The 24,486-nt window shown below is 56.9% G+C and overlaps 8 protein-coding genes across 8 annotated transcripts in view; 3 read left to right on the top strand and 5 right to left on the bottom strand.

Moving 5' to 3' along the window:
• Nucleotides 1-1,151: 1,151 nt before the first annotated feature.
• CCM_07080 (CwfJ domain protein) lies at nucleotides 1,152-2,878 on the bottom strand (the record flags this gene model as incomplete). The annotated part of the gene is made up of 2 exons (XM_006672218.1): nucleotides 1,152-2,772; nucleotides 2,862-2,878. The coding sequence occupies 2 exons, from the start codon at nucleotides 2,876-2,878 to the stop codon at nucleotides 1,152-1,154; spliced, it is 1,638 nt and encodes a 545-aa protein (XP_006672281.1).
• A 349-nt stretch (nucleotides 2,879-3,227) lies between these two features.
• Nucleotides 3,228-11,141, top strand: CCM_07081 (HEAT repeat protein (DRIM), putative; the record flags this gene model as incomplete). Its single annotated transcript, XM_006672219.1, has 1 exon — nucleotides 3,228-11,141. One exon carries the CDS (start codon nucleotides 3,228-3,230, stop codon nucleotides 11,139-11,141), a length of 7,914 nt encoding a protein of 2,637 aa, XP_006672282.1.
• A 323-nt stretch (nucleotides 11,142-11,464) lies between these two features.
• CCM_07082 (DNL zinc finger domain containing protein) lies at nucleotides 11,465-12,031 on the bottom strand (the record flags this gene model as incomplete). Its single annotated transcript, XM_006672220.1, has 1 exon — nucleotides 11,465-12,031. The coding sequence occupies one exon, from the start codon at nucleotides 12,029-12,031 to the stop codon at nucleotides 11,465-11,467; it is 567 nt and encodes a 188-aa protein (XP_006672283.1).
• A 516-nt stretch (nucleotides 12,032-12,547) lies between these two features.
• On the top strand, nucleotides 12,548-13,102 carry CCM_07083 (SCP-like extracellular; the record flags this gene model as incomplete). The annotated part of the gene is made up of 1 exon (XM_006672221.1): nucleotides 12,548-13,102. The coding sequence occupies one exon, from the start codon at nucleotides 12,548-12,550 to the stop codon at nucleotides 13,100-13,102; it is 555 nt and encodes a 184-aa protein (XP_006672284.1).
• A 689-nt stretch (nucleotides 13,103-13,791) lies between these two features.
• Nucleotides 13,792-14,815, bottom strand: CCM_07084 (RTA1 like protein; the record flags this gene model as incomplete). The annotated part of the gene is made up of 2 exons (XM_006672222.1): nucleotides 13,792-14,732; nucleotides 14,797-14,815. The coding sequence occupies 2 exons, from the start codon at nucleotides 14,813-14,815 to the stop codon at nucleotides 13,792-13,794; spliced, it is 960 nt and encodes a 319-aa protein (XP_006672285.1).
• A 1,369-nt stretch (nucleotides 14,816-16,184) lies between these two features.
• On the top strand, nucleotides 16,185-17,885 carry CCM_07085 (serine carboxypeptidase, putative; the record flags this gene model as incomplete). Its single annotated transcript, XM_006672223.1, has 1 exon — nucleotides 16,185-17,885. The coding sequence occupies one exon, from the start codon at nucleotides 16,185-16,187 to the stop codon at nucleotides 17,883-17,885; it is 1,701 nt and encodes a 566-aa protein (XP_006672286.1).
• A 61-nt stretch (nucleotides 17,886-17,946) lies between these two features.
• On the bottom strand, nucleotides 17,947-20,360 carry CCM_07086 (major facilitator superfamily domain containing protein 5; the record flags this gene model as incomplete). Its single annotated transcript, XM_006672224.1, has 4 exons — nucleotides 17,947-17,996; nucleotides 18,146-18,710; nucleotides 18,774-19,660; nucleotides 20,129-20,360. 4 exons carry the CDS (start codon nucleotides 20,358-20,360, stop codon nucleotides 17,947-17,949), a joined length of 1,734 nt encoding a protein of 577 aa, XP_006672287.1.
• Nucleotides 20,361-24,453: 4,093 nt separating this feature from the next.
• The window catches only part of CCM_07087 (uncharacterized protein), a gene marked incomplete at both ends in the record, with an annotated part of 3,009 nt that continues 2,976 nt past the window's right edge, over nucleotides 24,454-24,486 (bottom strand). Inside the window, one exon of the mRNA XM_006672225.1 lies at nucleotides 24,454-24,467. Coding sequence (XP_006672288.1) covers nucleotides 24,454-24,467 — 14 coding nt within the window. The remainder of the gene's footprint in view (nucleotides 24,468-24,486) is intronic.

A 24,486-nucleotide genomic window follows, 5' to 3' on the forward strand; every position in this document is an offset into this window, starting at 1 on the left:
GGCTCACGTTGTACATGAAACGACTAATATTTCACGCGGCTGTTCCAACCCACATCATACTGGACGCAGGCCGCCGTGAGCCACGAACAAGCTCACCTTGCTTTGACTAATCATCACTCCGACGCACCGTCACATCTGTGCTCTTTGCGCTGCTGCTTTTCATTTCGGCATAGCTGTCTCGCATTTGCATTGCGCCTGCTTTGCGCTGCAATTTTGTGTGAAAAGTTTCTTGTCTTTGCCATGTTGGCACTCTACTACGCACCAACCACCTATTACCCCTTCCTCACTGCGAGCAAGCACCTGTTGGTGCCTCATCAACCACTTGTAACACAACACCGGCGTTGACTTTCCACCACGGAGCGCCCGTTCTGGATCCCATGCTGCCCGCTCTTTACTCAACATGTTATCCGCACGACCCGACGGTCACGAACAAGCTATGCTTCAAGAGCTGCGCCAGGTGCACTTGCTGCGCATAGTATTTACCTACCCCCGGCGACACGCAACTTGACATGCATTTGAAATGCCTTTGTTTTTGCATTTGTCTATACCCCTTTCTTTATGACCAAAACACTCCCTTGTCACTTTTTGCCCTTCTTGGCGGCGCCTGGCACTCGATGTGTTCGTTGGCTTGCCCGCTTTGGACTTGTTCCAATTTTTGTCAAACTTTTTTTTTCTTCCTTTTTTTGTCGATAAAGAAACATGGTTCTATAAAGCTATTGTGCCGGTTTGCGCATTGTTGTTTTCGCTATTGCAGGCGCGAGTGGGAAAGAGTAAACATTGGAGTTTGCTGGATGTATCATTGGCTGTTGTTTTTTGCAGCAATCACTTCCTGTTGAAGGACACAAATCTTTTTATAAGAAAGTCTACTGTCGGCGTGCCGAAGCGCAGTCTCAGACATGTAGCAGATGAAGGAGAAGAGACAGATGAAGAAAACAAAATATTTCAAAAGTTTTGTGTTTTTGACTTGTGAATCCTGCTGCCTCGCTGTTTTCGAGGACAAGCTAACATGAAAAGCCAAAATATGAATCTTTTATCTGTCCGGGATTCCGTGGGAGCCTGATTTGCCCCTTTCCAACCAACGCCCATTGATGCTAGGTAAATCAGGTGCTAATTATAATCGAGAAAAATTCTTCTGCCTAAAAACGCCGAGTCTATTCCAAGGTGAAATCCCACTCCTTGAACGCCTCCCGAAACGCGTCGGCGTCCTTGGTCTCCTCTGCCTCGGTCTGCTGACAGTCCTGCCAGACGCTCCGGTCTTCCAGTTCCAGCAGCTTGGCCAGCGCCCGGCGCGGCATCTGCAGGTCAAACCGCATGTCCCTGTCCAGCGGCATCACCAGGGTTTTGCTGCGAATGGCGTCGCTGCCGTCGCTGTCGCACCACAGCCAGACGCGCACAAAGTCGCCGCACGCGGCCTCGTCCTCGAGCGAGGCGAGCTCCCTGGTCTGGAAGGCCGGGTACCCGTGACGGTCGGCCTCGACGCGCAGCGCCGCCTCGGCGAGGCCGTCGACGATGCGCGCGGCCGGCACGGCGACGACCTGCCAGATGAGGTGCACGTTGCGGTCCCGGCTAATCTCCCAGGTGACGACGCCGAGGTTGCGGTCGGATCGGCGCGCGAGCATGGACTGGAGAGAGTCGCGGAAGCGCGCCATTTCGAGCCGTGCGCGGGCGGCTTCGGGCGAGGACGTGCCGAGGGAGTGCAGCGTCGGGGCGTGCGGGAGGGGGATGATGATGAAGTGCCCCGGGAGGGCGAGGTCGGCGGCGGACGGGATGAGGGGGCCTTTGGCCGTGGTGACGTAGGCGTCCTCGCCGATGCTGCAAATCATGTGCGTGGCGGTGCGCGGGTTGGACAGGCAGAAGAAGCACTGGTCCGGGCCGGGCGGCGGCTGCTGTGACGCGCGGTGGCGCTTCTGCCGCCCGTGCTGGTGGTGGTTGCCGTAGCGGTTGTACGAGGCGCCGTCGGCGTCCTCCTCGTTTAGTCGGCGTTTTTTGTCGCGCGGCGGGAGAAACGGCGAGGCTGTCGTGCCAGGCGGGACCGCCTCGTCCGACTTGTTTAGCGTGAAGGCGTAGAGCGCCTTTTTCTTGGCCGCGTTGCCGTACGGCGCCATGGACAGGAAACGGGTCACGGGGATCACGTCCGAGTTGGCCTCGGCGGCCTGCACAAACGGCTCGCGCTCGTAAAAGAAGTCCCCCGGCGACGCGCTCAGATGATACCGCGGCTTGAGCGCGGCACACAGCTCCGCGACGCATGCGCTCGCCGCCACCTGGCGCCTGCAGTCCTCGTCGAGCGCCACCTTGGAGCCGCCCGCCCAGATGCCCGCGGGCCACGTGGAAGTCAGCAAGATATCCGCCCCGTGGGCGCCTTTTAAGCTGTGCGCATCTTGCTCCGTGTGAAACGGGAGGTGCTGTTCCTTGCCGGGGGCCGCGGCATCGGCCTGGAGCAGGGCCCCGCCCAGGCTCACGATGCGCAGGCCCTCGGTCGTCTTGGTCACGCTGCGGCGGCCGAGAAAGTGCAGGTTGGGGGCGATGTCGTCGTCGCTGGCGGCGAGGTGGGCCGCGATACGCTCGGGGAGAGGCTGTGAGCCGACGGAAAAGTAGGTCGGGAGAGGGGGGTGGAGGGTGCCGGCGAGGAGGGCGGAGATGGTATCGGGGGAGGGAGAGGGACCGAAAACGTCGCCGGTCAAGATGGCGAGGGAGAATGCATTTTTGGCATGCAGGGCGGCGAGCTTCTTGAAGGCGGGCTCGAGGTTGCCGTAGAGGCTGCCCAGCACGATTCTGGAAAAGAGCCAATTAGCATGGATACATGTTTGGAGATGCGTTTTTGGAGATGCGTTTTTGGAGCTCGTTGTGAGATATATGCTTACATCTTGGGCGCCGCCATTGTAAATTCGGGCTGCTGGGAACTTGAGGTTGCGGTCGTGCCACGTGCGAGTTGTGGTGCAGAAGTTAAGTTGAAGCTTGGAGATGGCGGCGGCTGATAAAAGATGCGCGTGCAAGACCATTGGCTGCATGCACGCGGTGAAGGATCCACACTTACCTTATCAATTCTGCCGACCATCAACCAGCCAAATTTTTTGAACTTTTTGGCGGGGACCGACTTTCTAGCCTCACACCAATTGGACTTTTCTTCTTTTCTTCGTCGTTTGTAAAATAACCATATACACAGACGGGGTTGCGTACTTTTTGCAAGAATTTCCCCATTCTTGCCAAATCAGTACACACCCGTCATCATGCCGTCCAAATCATCAGGGCGCATCGCCAAGGTGCGCAAGAACAAGTACTCGACGCCTCACGAGAGGAACCACCGATGGCAGTCCTTTACCGACAAAATTTCCCAATTCAACGCGCTGCAGCCGCTGCGCCGCGTGCGCCGCCACGATCTCGACGACGAGGACCTGTCGGCCGCGACGTCCTACTTCCACACGGCTCTGCAAAAATGGAACGAGCTCAACCTGAGCCGGTGCTTCATCTCATTCAAGCAAAAGGTGCTGCCGATTAGCGAGACGCTGCCGCAGATTCTGCACTTTGAGACACGCATCATGGACCTGTTGGAGGAGCACATTGCGCAGCAGGACAAGGACGGACTGGAGCCGCTGCTGGACCTGCTGACGGCGTTTGCGCACGACCTCGGCGCGCGCTTTGAAAAGTACTACGAGAGGAGCCTGGTGCTGATTGTCGCGATTGCACGCCGCCCACAGCCGGCGGATGTGCTCGAGTGGACGTTTGGCACGCTCGCGTTCCTGTTCAAGTACCTCGCTAAGCTGCTCGTGCCCGACGTACGGCCGACGTACCGGGCCGTGTCCGCGCTGCTCGGCAAGGACCGCCTGCCGGGGCATATAGCCCGCTTCGCGGCCGAGGCTGTCAGCTTCTTGGTGAAGAAGGCGGCGGCGCCGTCGCACCGCGAGACGGCGCTGGTCGGGCTGGTGGACTACATCCGCGCGGATCTGGCGGGCATGGTCGACGACAGACAGTTTACGCTGTATAATGACGGCGTCATGACCATGTTTGCGGAAGCGATCAAGGGCACCGACGGGACTATCCACTCAACGGGCGGCGCCATACTGACGACACTCATCGAAGCCATACCTAATGAGGAAAAGACACTCGGCACACGGCAGGTCTGGACGGATGTCATCTGCGGCGTCCTCACGAGCACCATTCACCACTGTCGCGCGGAGCACTTTGACGAGTATGCTGAAGCCATATTCGACGCCATTGAGAAAAAGGGCGTGGCTGTCTCCGTGCCGCCGCCGGCGTGGGCCATCATTCCGCATATCCGCATCCTGGGCATCCTGGCCGGTGTCCGCAAGGGCTCGCGCATCAGCAACTGGAACCGGCTGATCCGGCTCCTCGACGCGCTACTCGCCAAGATGGTGCCGTACGCATCCGCCGACGAGCTCACCCGCGCCGAGAGCGACCAGCTCTGGTCGCACGTGCTCGTCAGCGTGGCCGTCGCCTGGCACCACGCCCCCGTCGACGCCCTCCTCCCCCACCTCGCCTCCCTCACCCAGTCCCTCACCCGCGAGCCGCTCATGCGCTGGTTCATTCCGTTCTGCGCCCTCTTCTGCGAGCTGGACCCCCGCCGCTTCGGCAGCCTGCTGCGGGGACCCTTTCAAAAGTTCCTCGCCGCGCACTGGGCGCACGTCGCGCGCGACGGCTCCAACGAGGAGACGCTGTGCGCTCTGCTGCCCGGTATGATGGCGCACCGCGCGTTCCCCCCACCGGGCGACAAGGACGCCTGCCGCCTGCCGCAGAGCTGGCAGGACCAGATCGTGTCGAAATTTGAGAATCTGGAAATCTCGCCGTTTCCGGAGCGCGGACCGTACAACAAGGACCCGCAGGTGTGGCGGGATCGCTGCCTGCCAAAGTACGCGGCCTTGCTGCAGATTCTGGAGCTGACGTCGGTGCACCCCTCTACCAATGCCCGCATCGCCGAGCTGCTGCTGAAGAAGCTCAAGCTGGCGCTTCGCCCTTCTTCTACACTGGATTCCGATGAAGTGAGGTTCATCGTGGGCCCCGGGTTCCACGCATACCTGGGCATGAGCAAGGCCGCGGGTGTCATTGACTCGAGTCTGAGCCGACTACTGCGCGCTGCCCTCCCTCGATTTGCCCGCTCTGTTGGATTCCTGCGCTCATACCTCACCTATGTATCATCCGTGTCTGGCAGCGCATCACCAGAGGAACACGCCACTACCGAAGAGAGCTCGTCAGAAATTGACCCCGCCATTGCATCCCTCATCGAAAACCTGGGCTCTCCCTCCCACGAACTCCGTCACCCCTCTTTACAACTACTACAATATATGGATAAATCTGCTGCCGTCATTGACGCGATGCTGGAGATTGAAGAAACTCCCCTTCAGCTACAAAATACGAGAAGCATTGGAATGCTCATGCGGAAACTGGGTCAAGACTATACGCAAGTGGACAGCGCCAGCTGGGTTAGCAAAGCTGTCCCGTCATTCCTGTTCGGCATGCTCACCGTGAAGCTCTCGCCCGTCTGGGACGATGCTACCGAAGCACTGAAACAGGTTGCGCTGTCCAAGGCCGGCGAGGAGGCCATCGCCAAGACTGCGTTTCGATGGATTGAAGTGCCCTCGCCGCGATGGAAGGCCGCGATGGGCGACGCATCTGTTACCCAAAGACCAGCTCTGTCCGATTTCGACTGCACAGCGTACATGGCACTCGCAAGAGCGGGAGAAGACGTTCGCGAGAATGCGGTCGGTGCAGCGACCAAGATGCTAGAAAAATTTGACCAAGAACAGCAGCTCGTGGAGAACATTGCCGAGTTTGCGCGTAGCCGCGCTCTCAAGGTATTCAGCGCACTTCCCGCCATTGCCGAGAAGAGGTCGCGGCAGCTGGTGCCTCACCTTCTCTGCTGGGCTAGCGAGTCGAATAACACGGCGGAAGACGCGACTGACGAGGATGCCGAAGATGACGAGGATAAGAACTGGTCGCTGGCCGACAGAAAGAGCATCATTGGCGTATTTTCCCAATTCGTCAACCCGAAGGTTCTGTACCAGCACGACAAAGTCTATGATGCGCTGCTACGTCTCCTCGAGAATGGTGATATTGAAGTGCAGAGGCTCGCGCTCAAGGGCATCCTGGCCTGGAAGCAGGAGGCTGTCAAGAAGTACCAAGAAAACCTCGAGTTTCTTCTGGACGAGGCGCGCTTCAAGAACGAGCTCGCCGTTTTTCTGCAAAACGACGAGCTCATCAAGACGGCGCATAGGCCGCAGCTGATGCCCGTCCTCCTGCGCCTGCTCTACGGCCGCACCATTTCCAAAAAGGGCGCCGCGAGCGGTCGCCACGGCCTGCAGGCCACGCGTCTGGCCGTCATCCGCAACCTGACCCTCCAGGACATGGGCGACTTTCTCGACATTGCAATGAGCAAGCTCCGCGGCGTGCAGGTCCTCGGCCCGTCGGCCGTGCAGACCAAGGCGTCGTTTAGCGAGCCCGTCATCACGCCCCGCCAGCAAGTCGGTTTCCTCAACATGATCTCGTCGCTGATTACCGAAATGGGCAGCAATGTCGCGCAATACATTGAAAAAGTGCTCAACCCGGTCTTGTACTGCGCAATCTATGCCGGCCGAAATCTGAGGGATGTCGCTCTAGAGGTCGAGGAAAGCGACAAAGCGAGCAGCGCGTCGCTGCTCCGTGTTGTTCGCGTGACTGCCATCAAGTGTCTCATTTCACTCTTCCAGAACGCACAGGACTTTCAGTGGGAGCCATACCACGAGCTCATTATCCAGGAGATTGTGGCGCCGAGAATCGAAAATCTTGCTGCCGAGACGACACAAGGCGTATCTGGACTGATGAACCTCTTCTTTACGTGGTCAGTTCTGCCCAAGTCGGCTCTATTCCTCGCCCCCCACGACACTTCATTGCCCGTTGGCGTCTTACCCAGCGTCATCGACTGCATCACGGCGGAAAAGACAAAGGACGAGGTCAAGATTCACTCTCTCGAGATTCTGCGCAACCTCGTCAAGCTAGCCGTTGCTCCCGCTAGCGAGTCTCAATTCAATGAGCTAATCAAGGTGGAATTGCTGGATGCCAACGTGAAGCAGGTTCTAGCCAGCGTTACCAAGGTTCTGGAGGAGCAAACTGTCAGCCACTCGCTCCTGGAGGCGTGCATTGAAACTATCCTGGCATTCTCTGTTGTCGTTCGGGACATTGAGAACATTCAGTCCGTTATACGCATCTCGAGCTACCTGCTGAACCAGCCTCCACGCCGTGTCAGCCCCAAGGCCAAGGGCCGCATCCTGCTCATCGTGGAGAGCTTCGTGTCCATGGACCACGCTGGCCAAGACGCTAAGTTGCTGCAGCAAGTCTATGATACGCTCTCTTCGCTCTTTGGATACTTCAAGGACCGCGAAAACAGACAATCACTGGCCCGTGCCCTGCTTGCCCTATCGAAGCAAGACCTTGAAGTGGTTCTGGTCGCTAATCTCTGCAATGAGCTCAACACTTACAACAAGGGCCGTCTGGACGAGCCAGACTACGATCGACGCCTGAGCGCATTTACCACTATTGCCGCTGAGCGCGAAATTACTTGGACCCCGAAGCAGTGGCTGCCCGTCCTGCACAACCTCATCTTCTTCATGCGCGACGACCAGGAATTTGGTGTTTTGTCGACCAACGCTGCCGATGGTCTGCGACGGTTTGTCCAAAACGTCGCCGATGAGCAGTCCGCCGACATCAAGGCCGTCTTTGAAGAGACCCTCAAGTCTGTGCTCATGCCTGCTATTTACGCGTGCGCCCGAGACCCTTCCGAGACGGTGCGCCGCCAGACTCTCCGCGTATTCGGCTTCCTGATCTCGACCATGCCCGACTGGGCGCCTGTGGCCGACCTCAAGGGCTTGCTGGCGGAACAGCATGAAGAGTCGGCCGAGCCGGCCTTCTTCTTCAATTTGCTGAGTCCGGCCGTTGCGCGCCAGCTCGAGGCCCTCAAGGCTCTCGAAGCGGCCAACCTCGCCCATGAGATGGCTAGCCAGAATTTGGCGCAATTCTTCATCCCGCTGCTGGAGCATTTCATCTTTGGGCGCGAAGACGGCGTAGATGACCATGGTCTCGGTGCGCAGGCTACCACAACGATCGGAAGCCTTGCCATGTCTCTTCACTGGAATCACTACCGCACGACTCTCCAGCGATATATTAGCTACGTCGGGTCCAAGCCGGAGCTGCAGAAGCAGACTATCCGCCTGGCTGGTCGATTTGCTGATGCTCTCAATACCTCTTGTGGGAGCAAGGAAGACGCTATGGAAGTAGATGGTGAGGAGGCTCCCGCACAGAAGCAGCGCCTTGCTACGAGCACCTCCAAGACCCAGCTCCCCGTCGATGTCTCTGAATACTTTTTGCCGCCACTTACCAAATACCTCCACGAAAAGGATGAGTCTGAAGTCAGTTTCCGTGTGCCCGTTGGTGTCATTATTGTCAAGCTGCTCAAGCTCCTGCCGGAACAGCAAATGACCCAGAAGCTAGCTGGAGTCCTGACCGACATTTGCCACATTCTGCGCAGTAAGAATGACGAATCTCGAGACTTGACTCGCGAGACGCTGGTCCAGATTGCCGCTGTCCTCGGCCCTGGCTACTTTGGCTTCCTTCTCAAGGAGCTCCGAAGTGCCCTGACGCGCGGTTACCAGTTGCACGTCTTATCGTATACCATGCACTCTATCCTTGTCGCCTCGGTGCCCTCGTTTGGCCCTGGTGATCTCGACCACTGCCTTCCCTCCATCGTCAACATCATCATGGATGACATCTTTGGCGTTGTCGGACAAGAAAAAGACGCCGACGGCTACACCACGCAGACCAAGGAAATCAAGGGCAGCAAGAGCCAGGACTCGATGGAGCTGGTTGCCAAGACGGCCACAGTGACGCACCTCATTCACCTGGTCAAGCCGCTCCGGGCCCTACTCATGGAAAAGGTTGACCTCAAGATGGTGCGCAAGATTGACGCGCTCATGTCGCGCATCACCATTGGCCTACTGCAGAACCCGGCCGCTGAGAGCCGCGATACTCTAGTGTTTTGCTACGAGGTCATCCAGGAAGTGTATAATAGCCGGAAGCCTCAGGAGGTGCAAAAGATGGACCCGAGAGTACGAAAGTACCTCGTCCAGAAGGGTGCCAAGAGGAGTGGCGATCGAGGCAAGGGGGACAAGCACACCTACAAGCTCATGCGGTTCGCATTCGAAATTCTGCGCGCCATGTTCAAGAAGCACGATAGTCTGCGGACGACGGAGAACATTGCTGGCTTCCTGCCCATTATTGGTGACGCCATTGTGGATGGTGAGGACGAGGTCAAGATTTCTGCCTTCCGTTTGCTGGCCGTCATCGTCAAGGTTCCTATGGGCGAGGACGGGGCCAATCTCTTCAAGGTTACTGTCAGAGAGGCTACCAAGAGCATTTCAATGTCGACATCTACCACCACCGACCTGGCACAGGCCGCCCTGAAGCTGCTGTCCGTCTTGCTGCGCGACCGCCGCGAAGTGGTTGTCAAGGACGCCGCGATTGACTTGCTCCTCGGCAAGCTCAAGAATGACTTTACCGAGCCGCTGTACCGCCACATCACCTTTAACTTTTTGCGCTCCGTCCTCGAGCGCCACGTCGAGACGGCCACCGTGTACGACACCCTCGACCACGCCGGCACCGTCATGATCACCAACGACGACAAGGACACGCGCGACCTGGCCCGCGGCGCCTTTTTCCAGTTCATCCGCGAGTATCCCCAGAAAAAGGCCCGCTGGGCGAAGCAGCTCGACTTTATTGTCGCCAACCTCAAGTACGACCGCGAGGGCGGTCGCCTGTCCGTCATGGAGATGCTGCACCTGCTTCTGATGAAGGCGTCGGACGAGTTTGTGCAGCAGGTGGCGTCGACGTGCTTCCTTCCGCTCTTCTTTGTGCTCGCCAACGACGATAGCGAAAAGTGCCAGGCGTCGGCGGGCGAACTGATCAAGGAGATCTTCCAAAAGGCGGATAGGGAGCGCATACAACAGTTTCTCACGTTGCTGCGCTCATGGCTTGACAAGAAGGATAACCTGCCGGTGCTACGACTGGGCTTAACGGTGTTTGGATACTACTTCGAAGCCAACGAAGATGCCGTCAAGAACCAAAAGGACTACAAGCTTGTGCTGTCTACAGTGGGAGAACTACTGGCTCAGGATATTGCAGAGCTGGATGCCGATCTCGTTAGCACCATTATTAGCACGGTGCAGCTGTTCACTGTACAGTACCCTGAGCGCATCCTCACGCCCGACGACGAGCCGCTGTGGATTAATGTTGCGCTCTGTCTGCAGCACGAGGACGCTAATGTGCGCCTGGTCACAATTCGCTTGATTGCTGTGTATCTTGCCGATTTCGCCAAGCAAATTGGCAGCACGCCTCCAGGACAAGCCCTCAAGGGATCCTACGGTCTCACGCTGCCCGTGGAGAAGCTGCAAGACTACGTGCGCCTAAGCTTGAACGTGCTGGGCGGCACCCAAGTTGACGAGGCACTGGCCAAGGAGGTCACGCAGGTCATCATCTTCCTTGGACCGCGCCTTGCCGACGTACCTAAGAAGACCGCAGAAGACGAGGCTGGCGGCAACGATGAAGAAGAGGAGGAGGCAGCCGACCAAGACGAGGAAGAGGTCACCCAACGGCCCCGCGACATTGGCTACCTCTTCTGGCGCCTATCCCACATCCTGCGCAAAGAGATTCGCCCGCGCTCCTACGCCCTCGTGCCCAAGACGCACGCCATGGAGGCCCTCGAGACGATTGCGCGGCGCATTCCCGTCGCGCGCCTGCGCCCCTCCTTGCGCAAGGTGCTCGAGCCGCTGCACCACCTGACGGACCCGTCCATCCCCGTGCCCTTTAGCGCCGATGATGAGTTCCGCGCCCGCCTCGATGCCATCAAGACGCGCGCGCAAATCATGCTGGACGCGATGCAGAAGAAGTTTGGCACGGCAGAGTACACGCGCCTGCTGATGGAGGTGCGGGAGGCGGTGCGCAAGCGGCGCCAGCTGCGATCGAGCAAGCGCAAGATTGAGGCGCTCGCGCAGCCGGAAAAGTACAGCCGGGATAAGCGGAAGAAGCTGGACCGCAACAAGGAGAGAAGAAAAGTGCGGTCCAGTGAGCAAAAGACGATGCGGCAGACGTACAAGACGTGGTAGATGGGATGGCATTTTTGCATTATGCATTCGTGGAGTTTTGGAGTTGGTTTGTCACGTCCAAGACGTTTTTATATCAAGATTTAGATGATAATTTGAATGTACATTTCATTATTGACAATCCGTTTTCTGGTTTGAAGGAGTGATGGTGAGATGCAAATAAAGTATGTACATTTGAACTCTGCCAAATTCTATCTTGTAGAGAGATATGCTTTTCCTAAACGTTTTCCCAAAGTGGAGGGTATTCTAACCAACAACGCCGTATGTTCCCTTGATGCAATATAATACAGGATGTCACTGGTTGCCAGAGTCATCGTCGCTTTCATTTATGAACTGCCCGCCTTGGTCTCGGTCCCTTGCTCCTCGTCCGGCCAGAACTCAATATCGCCATCCTCACCAAGGCTGCCGCGCTTGACCAGACGACCCTGTTCGCGCATCAGGTCCTCGACCGTCACCTTGCGGTCGCCAAAGATGTTGAGGTGATCGCTGATGACGTGCCGGTTGCGGCAGCTCGGGCAGGTGATGAGGACGGAGCCGGCGTGGTAGCCCTGCTTGGAGATGTTGTGGTGCGAGCGGTGGCTGCACGGCACGCAGGTAAAGGAGAGCTGGTAGTAGGCTGGGTTTTTGGCCTCGGGGCGCTCGCCCTCGCTGGCCGGCGCGTCGGCGGGCTGCCACGCGTCGGCAGCAGCACTCGCCGTAGGTTCGGTCTTGACTGGTTCGGACGGGGGCGGCGGACGGGGGATGGTGTGCGCGGCGCGCACGAGGAGCGCGGATGGTCGTGCGCTGATGGGCGGCGGTTGGCGCAGGAGGCGGTTGGCGGCGCCGTAGGGTTGGAGTCGCAAAGCACTCGGACGCAGCTGGCGCAAGAGAGAGGATGCGGTACGGGATGCCATGGTGCGCGCGATAGACTTGTGCTGGTGCGCGGAGACTGTCGAGGTAGTTAATGGATGGAGGTTGGTTGGATTTAGGAGACTGGGCGCAGGTGGGAAAAGTTGGCGGTCCAGAAATAATTTGGATGGTTCGGCGTCATAGCTTGGGGGCGATTTTCTAGAAGTGTCGACAACCAGGAATTGAAGCCAACTGCAGAGACTCAAGAACAGAGAAAAGAGAAAACGATGTGCATTGATAAAAATAAATTTCGAGTAGATTCCCAACACTTTGTCAATGTTTGCACTTTCCATTCGAGGGTACTATACTGCCAGGTGCTGCCAGCTGGCAGATGTGTCTGAAGAAGCGAGCAAACGCAACACTGTGAACTTATTCGTTCACTTTTCAAAAAGGAAAAAAATAGAATCACGATTGGATGGCTTCAAAATTGCCGTATTGAGTTTGCCCCAAATTCCGCGTGACACTTCTACAGCTGCTTGTCGGTATTCTGAGCACCTCACTCTCGTCTATACCCATTCGAAATGCATCTCGGCAAGGTTACGGCCGCCATGGCCGGCCTGGCGCTCACCATCTCCGCGCAGACCGACGACCTCGTCGCCGCGTTCAACATGGTCAATCAAGCCCGCATCGAGCGCTTCGTCCCGCCGCTGTCGTGGAACGCAGACCTGGCTGCCTACTCTCAGCTCTGGGCCAACCTCTTGGCCAGCAACCAGGTGCCCTTTCAGCATGCCGCCGGGGCGTACCGCCCGTCGCAGGGCGAGGTCCTCTACGTTCAGGAGGCCTCGGGCTGCCACCCTTCGTATGATGCGCCGTTCCAGTCGGCCATGCACGCTTGGCTCGCACAGGCGCCGCTGTATGACAACAAGCCCATCACGACGGGCCACGAGCCTTGGCTTCATTGGTGTAAGTTCATGTTGGAGAGGGCGGAGGGGACGAAGTCAATGCTGACTGAAAAAAACGCAGCGCAGTGCATGTGGTCGCAATCGATGGAAATCGGATGTGCACGCGCCTACAGCATCTCGGATGCTTACAAGGTCTATGTCGTCTGCCGGTTCACCCCAGAAGGCAATGTGTAAGTTGACGAGGATGAGAAGGAATCCAGAAAGCTCTCCACTAACAAACGGCAGCTTTGGACAGAAACCTTTTTGACCAGGGACTAAGGAACTGTCGAAGGAGCGTGTTTTAACGTCGATGTACATGTATGTGATGTGTCGATTTCCACCCGAGCTTTGCCATGGTGAGGGAGAGCTCGTTCAGCCCTGGAACTCTGTGATATTTGCGAGGTAGTGTACATGCATTTTATTCTTAGTACAAGACAACTTCACTGTACCTGACAAGCTTGAATGAAGACAGCCTTGATAAAATCTGTCGTGTCGGTGCCTATTTAGCCCCAATACCGAGAGGAGCGCCTAAGGCACGACGGGACTAACAAGTATTCCGACGCAGCTTAGCTACCTTTGTACAATCTGGTCGTTCTATTGTCAGCATCGATCGGAAGAAGCCTAAACCTCAAAGTCAACGCTTTCAAGCGCAGTAGCCGAAGATGTACATGAATGAAGCATAAACATAGGGGGGCTAGTTGGCAGAATATGAAAACTGGGCCATGCAAGTCGCCATCTAATCGGACTGCAAGTACCGTTCCGTCCAAGCGATCGTGTGCACATAGAGACGAGATTCAGACTCGGCTCGCATAGCAACATTAAGAGACATATGCACAAGTGCGTTAGACCGTCCCTGCGTTGCATGTCCCTTGCGCGGTGGTATTTTAGCGTTGTGCTAGTACCTGCATCAGACGCCGCGGCCTTTCGTTTGCAAAGGTCTGGAGATTGGTCCCATGATGATCGCGCACATCTTCCGGTGCTGATTTTGTGGTGGAAGTCATCGTGTTGATTGTGTTGATGCAGCGACCAGGATGGAAGCAACCAACAAGCAAAACAGCCAAGGCGACTGGCGCAAATTCCAGGCAAGCAAAATACACCTCGTGAGTCTGCAGGTTTCCAAAGAGGCCCTCGGCAGTCTCCGCCAGACGAAAGGTGGTGCGCAGATAGACGAGGAGAGTCGCCGCCGCAAACGACCACGCAAAGCCAGTCAGGCCGTCGCGTCGCAGGTCGTGGCGCGCGCGCCCCAGAAACGCCGCTGTGACAAGGACGTAGACACCCATGGAAAAGACCTGGTACGCCACCCCCCCCAGCAAAATATTATTGGCCGTTGTGGGATCCTGGCGGTTCGACTCGCGCGAGCCGACAAGGGCCGCGCCCGCCACCTGCGTAATCGTGGCCACGACATCGGACACGATGAAGAACCACAGAATGACCTTGGGCGCTAGGACCGAATGCCGGCGGCCTAGGCGGCCGATAAGCACGGACAGGATCGTGTAGAGGCCGGCGGCGAGGAACACGGGCGCGGTGACGATGAAGAAGTAGTTGAGCACAAAGTATATGAGGTGGTACGGGTCCTTTTTCGCCGACAGGGCGCGTGCGCAGTAGCCGACAATCTCAAAGACGAGGCCGACGGAGAAGGTGAGGAACCACCAGGACCGGTAGCGGACTGTCTGGGCGGTGTGCAGGACGAGGTGCACGGCGAACCAGGCGGCAGCCAAGGCGGCAAGGATGATGGAGGGCGTGAAGCCGTAGATGATGATGGACACGTCCTCGGGGCCATTGGGGTTGGGGAAGTTGGGGTCAACGTAGCCGTTGGGGTGGCTGGCTGTATGTAGGACGTGTTAGTGGTGGTGAGCGAGACGAGGCGGGATGGAGAGGGTTTGGTTTACTTGGCTGAGGTTGGCTCATTGTGGAACTTGGGCTGCTTAAACGCTAAGAGAAATATATGAAGGTGATGCAGGGAAATGGAGACTTTTAATAAAGAATAAATGACAAGGATAAAGGGGACACTGTTCCGATATGTGGTCGTGTAGGCTCTGCTGTACATTCTTTCCAGAGTGAATGACGCAGGCCGATGCGCTCGTCTTTTACCAATTGCTTCCGATCGGTGGTGAGGCGCGCCCGTTTTTCTCTCCTTCCGATGACTAGGTAGTTTGATTCCAAACACGCTAAACTCTACTTTTAGCATCAAAATAAGCGTCGATGGTAGAAGACGCCGCCGACCTGCGTGCGTGATGCCCTCGTCAGCCCTAACACCGGAGGCAACGTCTGGTCAATGTCGGAGCATGGTAGCGACCGATCTCCGTCATTGTCCAAAGAGACCATGTTTGTATGCAAGTACAGAGCGACTTTACCCTATGCTGCACTGTGATTGGCTGATTTGTATTTGGTGCGCCGGGTGTCGCGTTGCAGCAAAAGCGGGATCCACACCTTGCTGGCATGAATTTGACCTTAAGTACTGTTCAACACCGGGCCTGTGAGATCGGAGCCGTCGTGGAAAAGCGGGTCACTCGGCCGCGGGCTCAATCAAGTGGGGCCTAGCTGTAGCATTGTGTTCACTCTTTCATCCGCTTCCCCTTGTACACCACCACACCACCATTGTGATGTCGGCCAACAGAATCATGTAGCCTTTTCTTTTGCATGCCTCTGCTTGCCTTCCGCTCAACACGTGCAGGGTCCTGATTGGCCAGTACCCTGCTAGACCCACCCCTGCACGGGGACTTGGCACACGTGACACACTGCACATGCCGTGATAGCCTCAAAACAAACACCGCCTCGCGGATACGGAAACCACCAACACTTGGACATGGTCCCATATTGCCGAACCCCTTGCAACAACCATGGCTTCCACCACATCCACTACCCTCTCAATTCGCCTCGCCCAACGGCTCCGGACCGGACTCTCCACCCCCTCCGCGACGCCCTTCCTCATTGTCGACCTGCCTGTTTGAGGAACTCGACGTTGGCTATTTCCTACCACCTACGTAGTTTAGCCCCGCATGTCTGCCTGCCGCGCGATGTTGATGAACTGGTGGTTGTCAATACTCTGGAAACGGAATCATTTTAAATTGCTTGCTTTGCCATATTCATTCATTCTCTCCTTCTCCTGAAGAGCACCGTCAAACGGCATGCATACCTAGTATCAGCGCTCTTGGTCAGACCAACAACGAGGGCACCAGCAACTATCGGAGGAAGTACGTGATCAACAAGTAAGGACTGAATCCTATCCTCAATAGTACTTTCCTGACCAGCACTGACAAGAGGTCTGCAGTTCAACATGGTCGCTTTGCATTGGATATCCAATTTGCTCGTTGGACTGAGCTTGAGCACCAACACAGCCGCCCAATTCGTCACCGCGCCCACCAGCTTCACCAATGTCACCGGCTACGCCAACGTCCCTGTGCGCTACAAGCAGGTACCCAACGGCATCTGCGAGCTCAACCCTAACGTCAAGAGCTATTCCGGCTACGCCGACATCGCTGCCGACCAGCACACGTTTTTCTGGTTCTTCGAGGCCCGCGAGGTCGACCCGCTTGCGGCGCCCCTCACCATCTGGATCAGCGGCGGCCCAGGCTCCTCGTCCATGAACGGTCTCTGGAAGGAGATTGGACCGTGCCGTGTCGACTATTTTGGCGAGGTGTACAACAACCCGTACGCCTGGTCCCGCAGAAGCAACCTCCTCTTCATCGACCAGCCCACGCAGGTCGGCTTCTCGTACTCGGTGCCGGTGCCGGGCATGGTGAGCGCCGAGACGCAGGCCATTCATGTGCTGCCTAACAAGACCTGCCCGGATAACGCCAAAGGGACCTGCGGGACGTACTCGCTCCCATACTTCAACATGACGGCCAACTCGACGGTCAATGCGGCGCCGAGCATGTGGAGGACCTTGCAGGGCTTCATGGGCGCGTTTCCGCAGTACTCGCGCCGCGGCGTCCATCTCGTCAGCCAGTCCTACGGTGGCCACTACGCACCCGTCTTCGCCGACTATTTCGTCAAGCAGAATGAAAAGAGCATCCCGGGGGCCGCGCACATTGACCTCAAGAGCGTCCTCATCGGCAACGGAGTCTACCATCCCATTACCCAGTTTCAATTTCTGTACAACTTTACCGTCGCACCAGGTCACACGTACGACTTTTCTCCATTTAACACATCCACCCAGAAATTGATGTATGATAACCTGTACGGCCCGGGCAAGTGCCTCGACATGCTAAAGGAATGCGACAAGAACGGCGACGATAAGCAGTGCAACAGTGCGGAGCGTTTTTGTGTTAGGAATATTAAGGATTTTCCAGCAACGCACGCCAAGCGGAACGGGTATGATATCCGCCAGCGTATCCCCGACGCTTTTCCGTATGGATTCTATCGTGACTACCTCAACAGAGCCGACATCCAAGCTGCCATTGGCGCCTTCACCAACTTTACACCCTCAAGCACCACCGTTTTCGACGCATTTCAGACCACGGGCGATGCCGCCCGCAGCGTGGGCGTCATCGAGGCCCTCCGGAATCTTGTCAAGCACGACATCAACGTAGCCCTGTGGTCCGGCGACGCCGACTTCAACTGCAACTGGATGGGCAACCAAGAGACCGCGCGGATGGTCAAGGCCCCAGGCTGGGGTGAGGCCGGCTACGCGGACCTGGCGACGAGCGACGGCCAGGTCAACGCGCAAGTCAAGCAGAGCCACAAGTTTAGCTTTACGCGCTTCTTCTGGGCCGGCCACGAGACGCCCTTTTACCAGCCGCTCGCGTCCCTCGAGTACTTTGAGCGCGTTATTAGTGGTAGGGACATTGCAACGGGTAGGGTCGACGTCGCGAGCCAGTGCGCGTACCGCAGCGTTGGCACCCCGGAAAGCACGTTTCGGCAGGGCAACAGCACGGTGCAGTGGACGGTGATGCCGAGGAAGCTGACGTATGATACAAACACGCACAAGCCGGGTGCTCCTTGGGCTAAGAAAATTAATGCCTGCAACGCGCATTAGGTTGCATACATGGCACGGGGCGTCGAAAGCGCCGAGTTGAAAGATGATGGATTTCATGATTTTACACGATAATCGCCTTGTCATCGGAAGGCTGCTGCATGGTGTGACTAGCTGTGCTATTTTGGAAAGTGGCGTTGCGCAACAGAGTATGCAACTAGAAGAAGCCCTGCGCAGGCCAAGAAGACATTGTTACGATGCTGGCTCCCTATATATTGTTAATGGATAGTAGTTTCGGGGGTGACATGTGGCCATATCCTTACCTTCCTCATCTAGGCAATGCGCAACAACGACAAAGACGTTGAGCGGCGCTCGGAGTACACTATACACCCGCCCGCGGATGCCATCGTCGACCAGCTGGCTTTTAAGACTGGCCATGGCGGGGAGGTAAGCCCCGATACAGCCTTCTATGATGCAAAACAGCAAAAACAGCACCCGCTCGTCGCGCACATTGACAACGATGCCCAGGCAGCCGCCAACGATGACGAGGATGCTGAGCAGGATATCCGAGTTGCTGGCGCTCCCGGCGCGCAGATGCGAAAAGAGGGCCGAGCCCACCAGCATGGTGCACATGAAGCTGGAGAAGACGAGGCCAAACGGCAACTCGCGGGATGCGGGGGCAACGGCGGCGCTGCTGAGGCTGGTGTCGCGGGCCGACTGGAGGGCGGCGGTCCAGAAGAAGATGAAGAGATACATGGTGCCCTCGAAGATGCAGGTGGTGAGGCCGAGGGCGAGGATCTTGGGGTCGCCGAGGAACGCGAAACGGCTGTCGGTATGTACTTGGTTTGCCTCGCGGTCGCTGTTGGGCTCGCGGCCGTAATTTTCGCGCTGGTTCGTGGGTTAGTCTGTTGACGCTGCAAGTGGCAGGCAGGCTGCTGGGCGCAAACTTACCCAGGTGGATGAGATGATGGCAGCGGCGACGATGCTGCAGACCATTGCTGCCATGAACGGCCACGTCCTCGTCCCCGAAATCGAGACGAGGACATCTCCAATAATGCCTGATACGATGGCCACGATGCAGCTCAGGGTCGTCATGGTGCTAAAGACTGCATCCAGCGATATGGGCCCAGCCGCACCGTCATCCTCGTCACCTTGCCGTCTCACATCGCGTGCTCTCGCCGTACCCTTTTCTTCATACACATGCTCTTCCTCCTCATCATCCAGCGCCGGTGGCGTCGGCCCCCCAAGCCCACGGCGGTGGTAGTCGGAGATCATCCAGGCCTCGAAGACGCTAAATAACAGGGTGGTGCTCACGCCGCCGGCAACGCGGCCGGCAAATAGCAAGCGCAGATCCTCGCTCAACATGGACAGGCAGGTGAGGGCGTACAAGGCGCAATAGAGTAGGCAGGCGCGCTTGCGGCCGAAGCGGTCGGCGAGGGAGCCGGCGAAGGAGGCGCTGAGACCGCCGGCAGCGAAGCCCGTGGCGTAGAGCGCGGCGACGGTTCTTTCGGGGAGGGCCTTTTCGTACTTGTAGATGGCGTAGATGTGCGGGCCTTGCAGCCAGTCGGCGGCGACGGCGATTGTGTAGGGCAGGAAAAAGGTGAGCTGGAAGCGGCGCGCCGAGGAGGAGGGTGAGGAGGAGGAGGAGAGCCAGGTCTTGGCCGCGCTGCGGTGCTGTGTCCAGAGTAGAGCGGTATTGGCGGCGACCAAGATGCCGAGCGATAATTGGTAAAAGTCCATGATGGAAAGTTGGTAAGACGAGAAAGAAGTTGGAGGACAACAAAGGCGAGGATTCACTGCGGTGGATGCGCAGACGTCTAAGTCGCGGCCAACATGAGCTGTGCGGGCCGAATTGAAAGACAAACCGATGCCAACCAAGAAGCGCGATTGAATACGAGGACAGAATTAATCTTGTGTAGGTCGGAAAGTCGGTGTCCAAATGAGAGACGAAAAGAAGGATTCAGGGCAGGTTGCCACACAACACGGGGCTCTCTTTTCAACGTTGAGTGTTTTACCAATGAGACCGGGCGCCGCCGTGTATACAATAATTAAAGTGCATTTAACTAACTACCTAATTTGTAGTGAACAGCCCGCGCCAGAAGCGCAGCAAACCAGAGCATCAGTTTCCGAGAAGAGACAAAACGCGAAAAAAGGGCTGTAAATGGTCATGTCAGGGGCGATCGACGTTGGTCCAATCGTTGTTGTGTACACGTGTCCAGCAATCACGGCCGCAAGATCGAAAGACCAAACCCTCCTCGAAACACAGAAATCTGGGCTGATGTGTTCTTTTCCCGAACGCAACGCACACACTCCTTCTGGACAGAGGACCGAGCCAACGGCTGAGCAGGCGAAGCAATACAACAGTTGCCCTGGTGGCTTTTTGCTGTATTGATTCAGGTCTGAGCCGTACAGGTGGCGTTTTGCTTCAGCTGGCCGACTAGTCAACCATAAGCTTAACGGCGTTAGCTCTGGCAACGGCTCGACTTTCTCGACATGGGATACGGCGCTATACGGGGTTTTGGGCGCTACGCTAGCCATGAACAGACCAATCCCTTGAGTCTTTTGCGAAAGCCATGCGCCATTTGTACGAAGCCACGACTTTAAAATAGAGACGTCTTTCTTAGAGTCTTGACCCCCGCTCCGACTTGCTCGGCAACTGGGGTCTGGCTTCATAGGGCTCTAGCATGGTCCTCCTCCACAGTGCCGAGTCGCCGAATTCTTCTGCATCATCAAGATTGATTCTACAACCATGCAGGGACGGAGACTGGAGAACGTGACAGACAGAAACTCGGAACTTCATTCCCGCAACACGAAACAGTCGGGGCATAAACAAGACGGAACCGTCAATGGCGGCGGCATAACCAGTCAGACGAGGCAATAGGGGCACGCCGGCTGGCTGAGGTCCAGCCACCATGCCAAAAGGTGCCTCGCCGGACAAAGCTCAGGCAAGCCATTCCAATCAAAGCGAGCGCCATCGCGCGTTGTTGGCGACTTTGTATGAGCAGGTTTGGGCCTAAAAATGATCGACTGGTCTTAGCACCTGCCCTTTCTTCCTATCACCCCTGAAGGGCTGCATGGACTGGCCATGGAGGAGCGCAGAGTGAGGCTGGACTCGACATCCGCTCGAGGGAGGACCCCCGTGGGGAAGGGGACAGGGCAGGAAGCGGCGTCATCTCCGTACCTGTGCACATATGTAGTTTCATTCCGGCGGATCGGGCATGCAGACTCGGTCAGCTTCCTCCTACATTGGAAGTCGAGCCCCCCAACTCTGTCATTCCAGTTTCCGTTTCACTTCTTCCCTTTGTCACTCTTTCTTTCTTTCTTTTTCTTCTTTGGTTCTTCTCTCGCTGGTTTGTGTAAAAGTCGAGTTATACACCAACTCCCCACGTCTTCTTCCCTTGTACAATTCAACACCACAAGAGAAGGCATCATGGCTGCCAAGTCCAACGCCGTCCCCACGGCTGCCGTCCTCATCGTCGCCCTCTTTCTCCTCATCACCTTTTGGCGGAACAATCTTGACGGGCAGCAGCATGCTTCGTCCAGTGCGGCCCCGCTCCGCAGCGGCGCCGGCCAAGAAGAGCCCGCCACTGTCACCGTCACCGTCACGGCGCCGGCCGCCGATGCCACCGGAGGCGCGCTGCTGACGCAAAACACGCCCGCGGAGCAGGTGCCCATGACACCCAAAGCGGCCATGACCAAGGAGAGCAGACCGCGGTATATTTTTGTCGATTTGGGCGCCAACAGCGCCGACTCGCTCGAGACGTTTCTGGAGACGCCCGCCGCCAAGTTCAAGTACGACTTTCCCTCGCCGCCGTGGGCGACCCACGACGAAGCCGGTACGTATCTATGTTTTTTTTTTAAATAAATAAAAAATAGGGCGATTTTCGTCCTGTCCCACCGTTTCGACAATCCGCTGATCTCATTTCCAGAAATCTTCCTCTTCGAGGCCAACCCCGTCTTCAACGACGCCCTCGTGCACGCGCGCCAAAAGTACGCGGCCCTCGGCAAGCCCATCACCATCTACCCGTCGACCGTCGTCGACACGACCGACGGGCTGCGCACCTTTTACCTCGACGAGGTCAACGCCGACCACGCCTACTGGGGGTCCTCGACGTACAAGAACCACCCCGACGCCGTGGCCTCGGGCGGCCGCGGCACCGACCTGTCCGCCGTCAACATTGCCCGCTGGCTGCTCATGAACACGCTGCCGCACGACTTTGTCGTGGTCAAGATGGACATTGAAGGCGCCGAGTACGACATTGTCCCCCACCTCGTCAGCATGCGCGCCTGGACCGTCCTCGACGTCCTGCTCGTCGAGTGGCACGACCACCTGCCCACCGACGAGGCCCGCCAGGCCGCCAAGAACGCCATCGAGAAGCTGCAGGCCCAGGGCGTGAGCTGCCCGCACTATGATTCTTCAACGTAGTAAGCCGCGCCGCCGAGAAGGAGACGACAGAACAAGGCAGACGAGAGGGAAAAAGAGAGACAAGAGGAGCAAAGGGAGCTGCCTGTTTCATGCCCATGTATGATAATGTATATAATGTACCGAGGATCCATGATCCCGAGACGCGAGTTACTATTCGATTACTTTTCTTCTTCGCGCTCGTCTCGCCCAACAGTCAGCCTCGTGCTTTCGAATCCATTCTGCACGCCACAGCCAAGAAAATGGGCTGAAACGGATCATCAGAGAAAAGGGCTCGAGCCGCGCCGGTCAATGTCCAAAAGAGAGACTAGCGGCGCGCATCTGGCACTTTGGGCGAATGAAGCACTTCAGCAACAACTGGAGCTTCACCACTCCATCTGGCGTGCTTCCTTGGCACAATCACCGTGGCCAAATCATACGCATGCGCATGTCATCACAGTGCAGTATCATCACGGTGCTGTTAAAAGTGGTAGAAGTATTCTTAGCATTTAGCTAAATATTGACTTGACTCATTAATTCATGTACAAGACATGCCGCTCCTTGCTCATGGGCAAGGGCTATCTTCAGTCATCCACTGGTTCTTCCCGTCTTTTCACCACTCCCAAAACAAGATAGGCTTCATTATCCTTTGCCCTCGTAAAAACAACTCGGTGCGGGGATTTGCCCGCCCGTGGGCTTCATGTAAAAATCATCTAGATCCAAAAATATAAAACTATAAATACTCAAAATTCATATATGCAAATGCACCTCATGCAAGAAAACATCCTCTAACCAGCTCACGACGTGGTGCCACTGCTTCCAGAGGCGCCCGAAAGAGCTGAGAAGATGGCCTGCAAGAGGTCGGATATCGTGGCGACCAGTGGCGTAGCATCGCCAATCAGCTCCTGCGTGTTGCTGACAAAGTCAGACGTCAGGAGAGACTCGGCGTTGGCAAGCAGCGTGGCAATGCCAGCAACGGTCTGTTTGGTGAGCAGAGGCGCGACAGCCTCAATCAGACCCTTGAGGTCAATCTCGCCAAGAGCGCCGAGGAGAGGCTTGACCATGTCAAGCAGTGGCTTGAGGCTCTCGAGGAGCTCAGGAATGTTGACGTTATCGAGGGCCTCAACGAGCGGCAGAGCACCGTCGATGAGGGCCGCGGTTTGGTTGACAAACTTGGGCGTGAGGAGATCCTCGGCGTTGGTGACGAGACCCAGGACACCCTTGATCGACTCAGGCGTGAGGAAGGGCTTGAGGACATCAAGCAGTCCCTTGAGGTCGATCTCGCCAAGAGCACCCAGCAGAGGGCTGAGCTGCTTGAGCAGAGGACCAAGCTGCTTGAGAAGATCAGGCAGATCAATCTCAGACAGAGCAGCAAGCAGAGGCTTAACAGCTTCCAGGAGAGGACCAGCATTGCTAATGAGGGCCTTGGTCTGCTGGACAAAGTCGGCGGACAGGAGATCTTCAGCATTGGTGAGAAGGCCGACGATCTTCTGGATGCTCTCCTTGGAAAGGATAGGAGAGAGAGAGTCAATGATGCCAGCGAGATCAAGCTTGCTGATGCTGGCAAGAAGAGGACCAAGCTGCTTGAAGAGACCCTGGAGGTCAACGCCACCAAGAGCGGCCAGCAAGGGACCGGCTCCAGCAATGAGGCTTCTGGTATCCTTGACGAAGTCGCCAGTGAGCAAGTCTTCGGCGTTGCCAAGGAGGCCAAGAAGACCACGGATGGCCTCGGGGGTGAGCAGAGGGCTGACGGCATCAAGAAGTCCCTTGAGGTCGATCTTGCCGAGGGCACTGAGAAGAGGCGAAAGCTGAGCAAGGAGACCCTTGAGGTCAACATCCTTGAGAGCCTCAATGAGGGGAAGGGCACCGCCGATGAGGGTCTTGATCTGGCTGACAAAGTCAGAAGTGAGCAGCTGCTCGGCGTTGCTGAGGAGCTGGACAAGACCCTGGATGGTCTGGGGAGTGAGCAGGGGAGCAAGGGCATCAAAGAGACCCTTGAGATCGAGCTTGCTGATTTCATCCAAGATAGGACCAAGTTGGGTGATGAGCTTGTCGAGGTCAAGCTTGCTGAGGCTGGCAATGAGAGGGCTGGCACCCTTGATGAGAGCACGAGTGTCAACGACGAAGTCCTTGGTGAGAAGGTCCTCGGCGTTCTGCAGCAGCTCGATGATTCCAAGGATGGTGTTTCTTGTGAGCAGAGGCTGCAGGGCATCGAGGAGACCCTTGAGGTCAATCGAGCCAAGCTCTTCCAGAAGAGGGCCG

Source organism: Cordyceps militaris (genome assembly GCF_000225605.1).
Source record: "Cordyceps militaris CM01 unplaced genomic scaffold CCM_S00005, whole genome shotgun sequence".
Classification (NCBI taxonomy): Eukaryota; Fungi; Ascomycota; class Sordariomycetes; order Hypocreales; family Cordycipitaceae; genus Cordyceps; species Cordyceps militaris.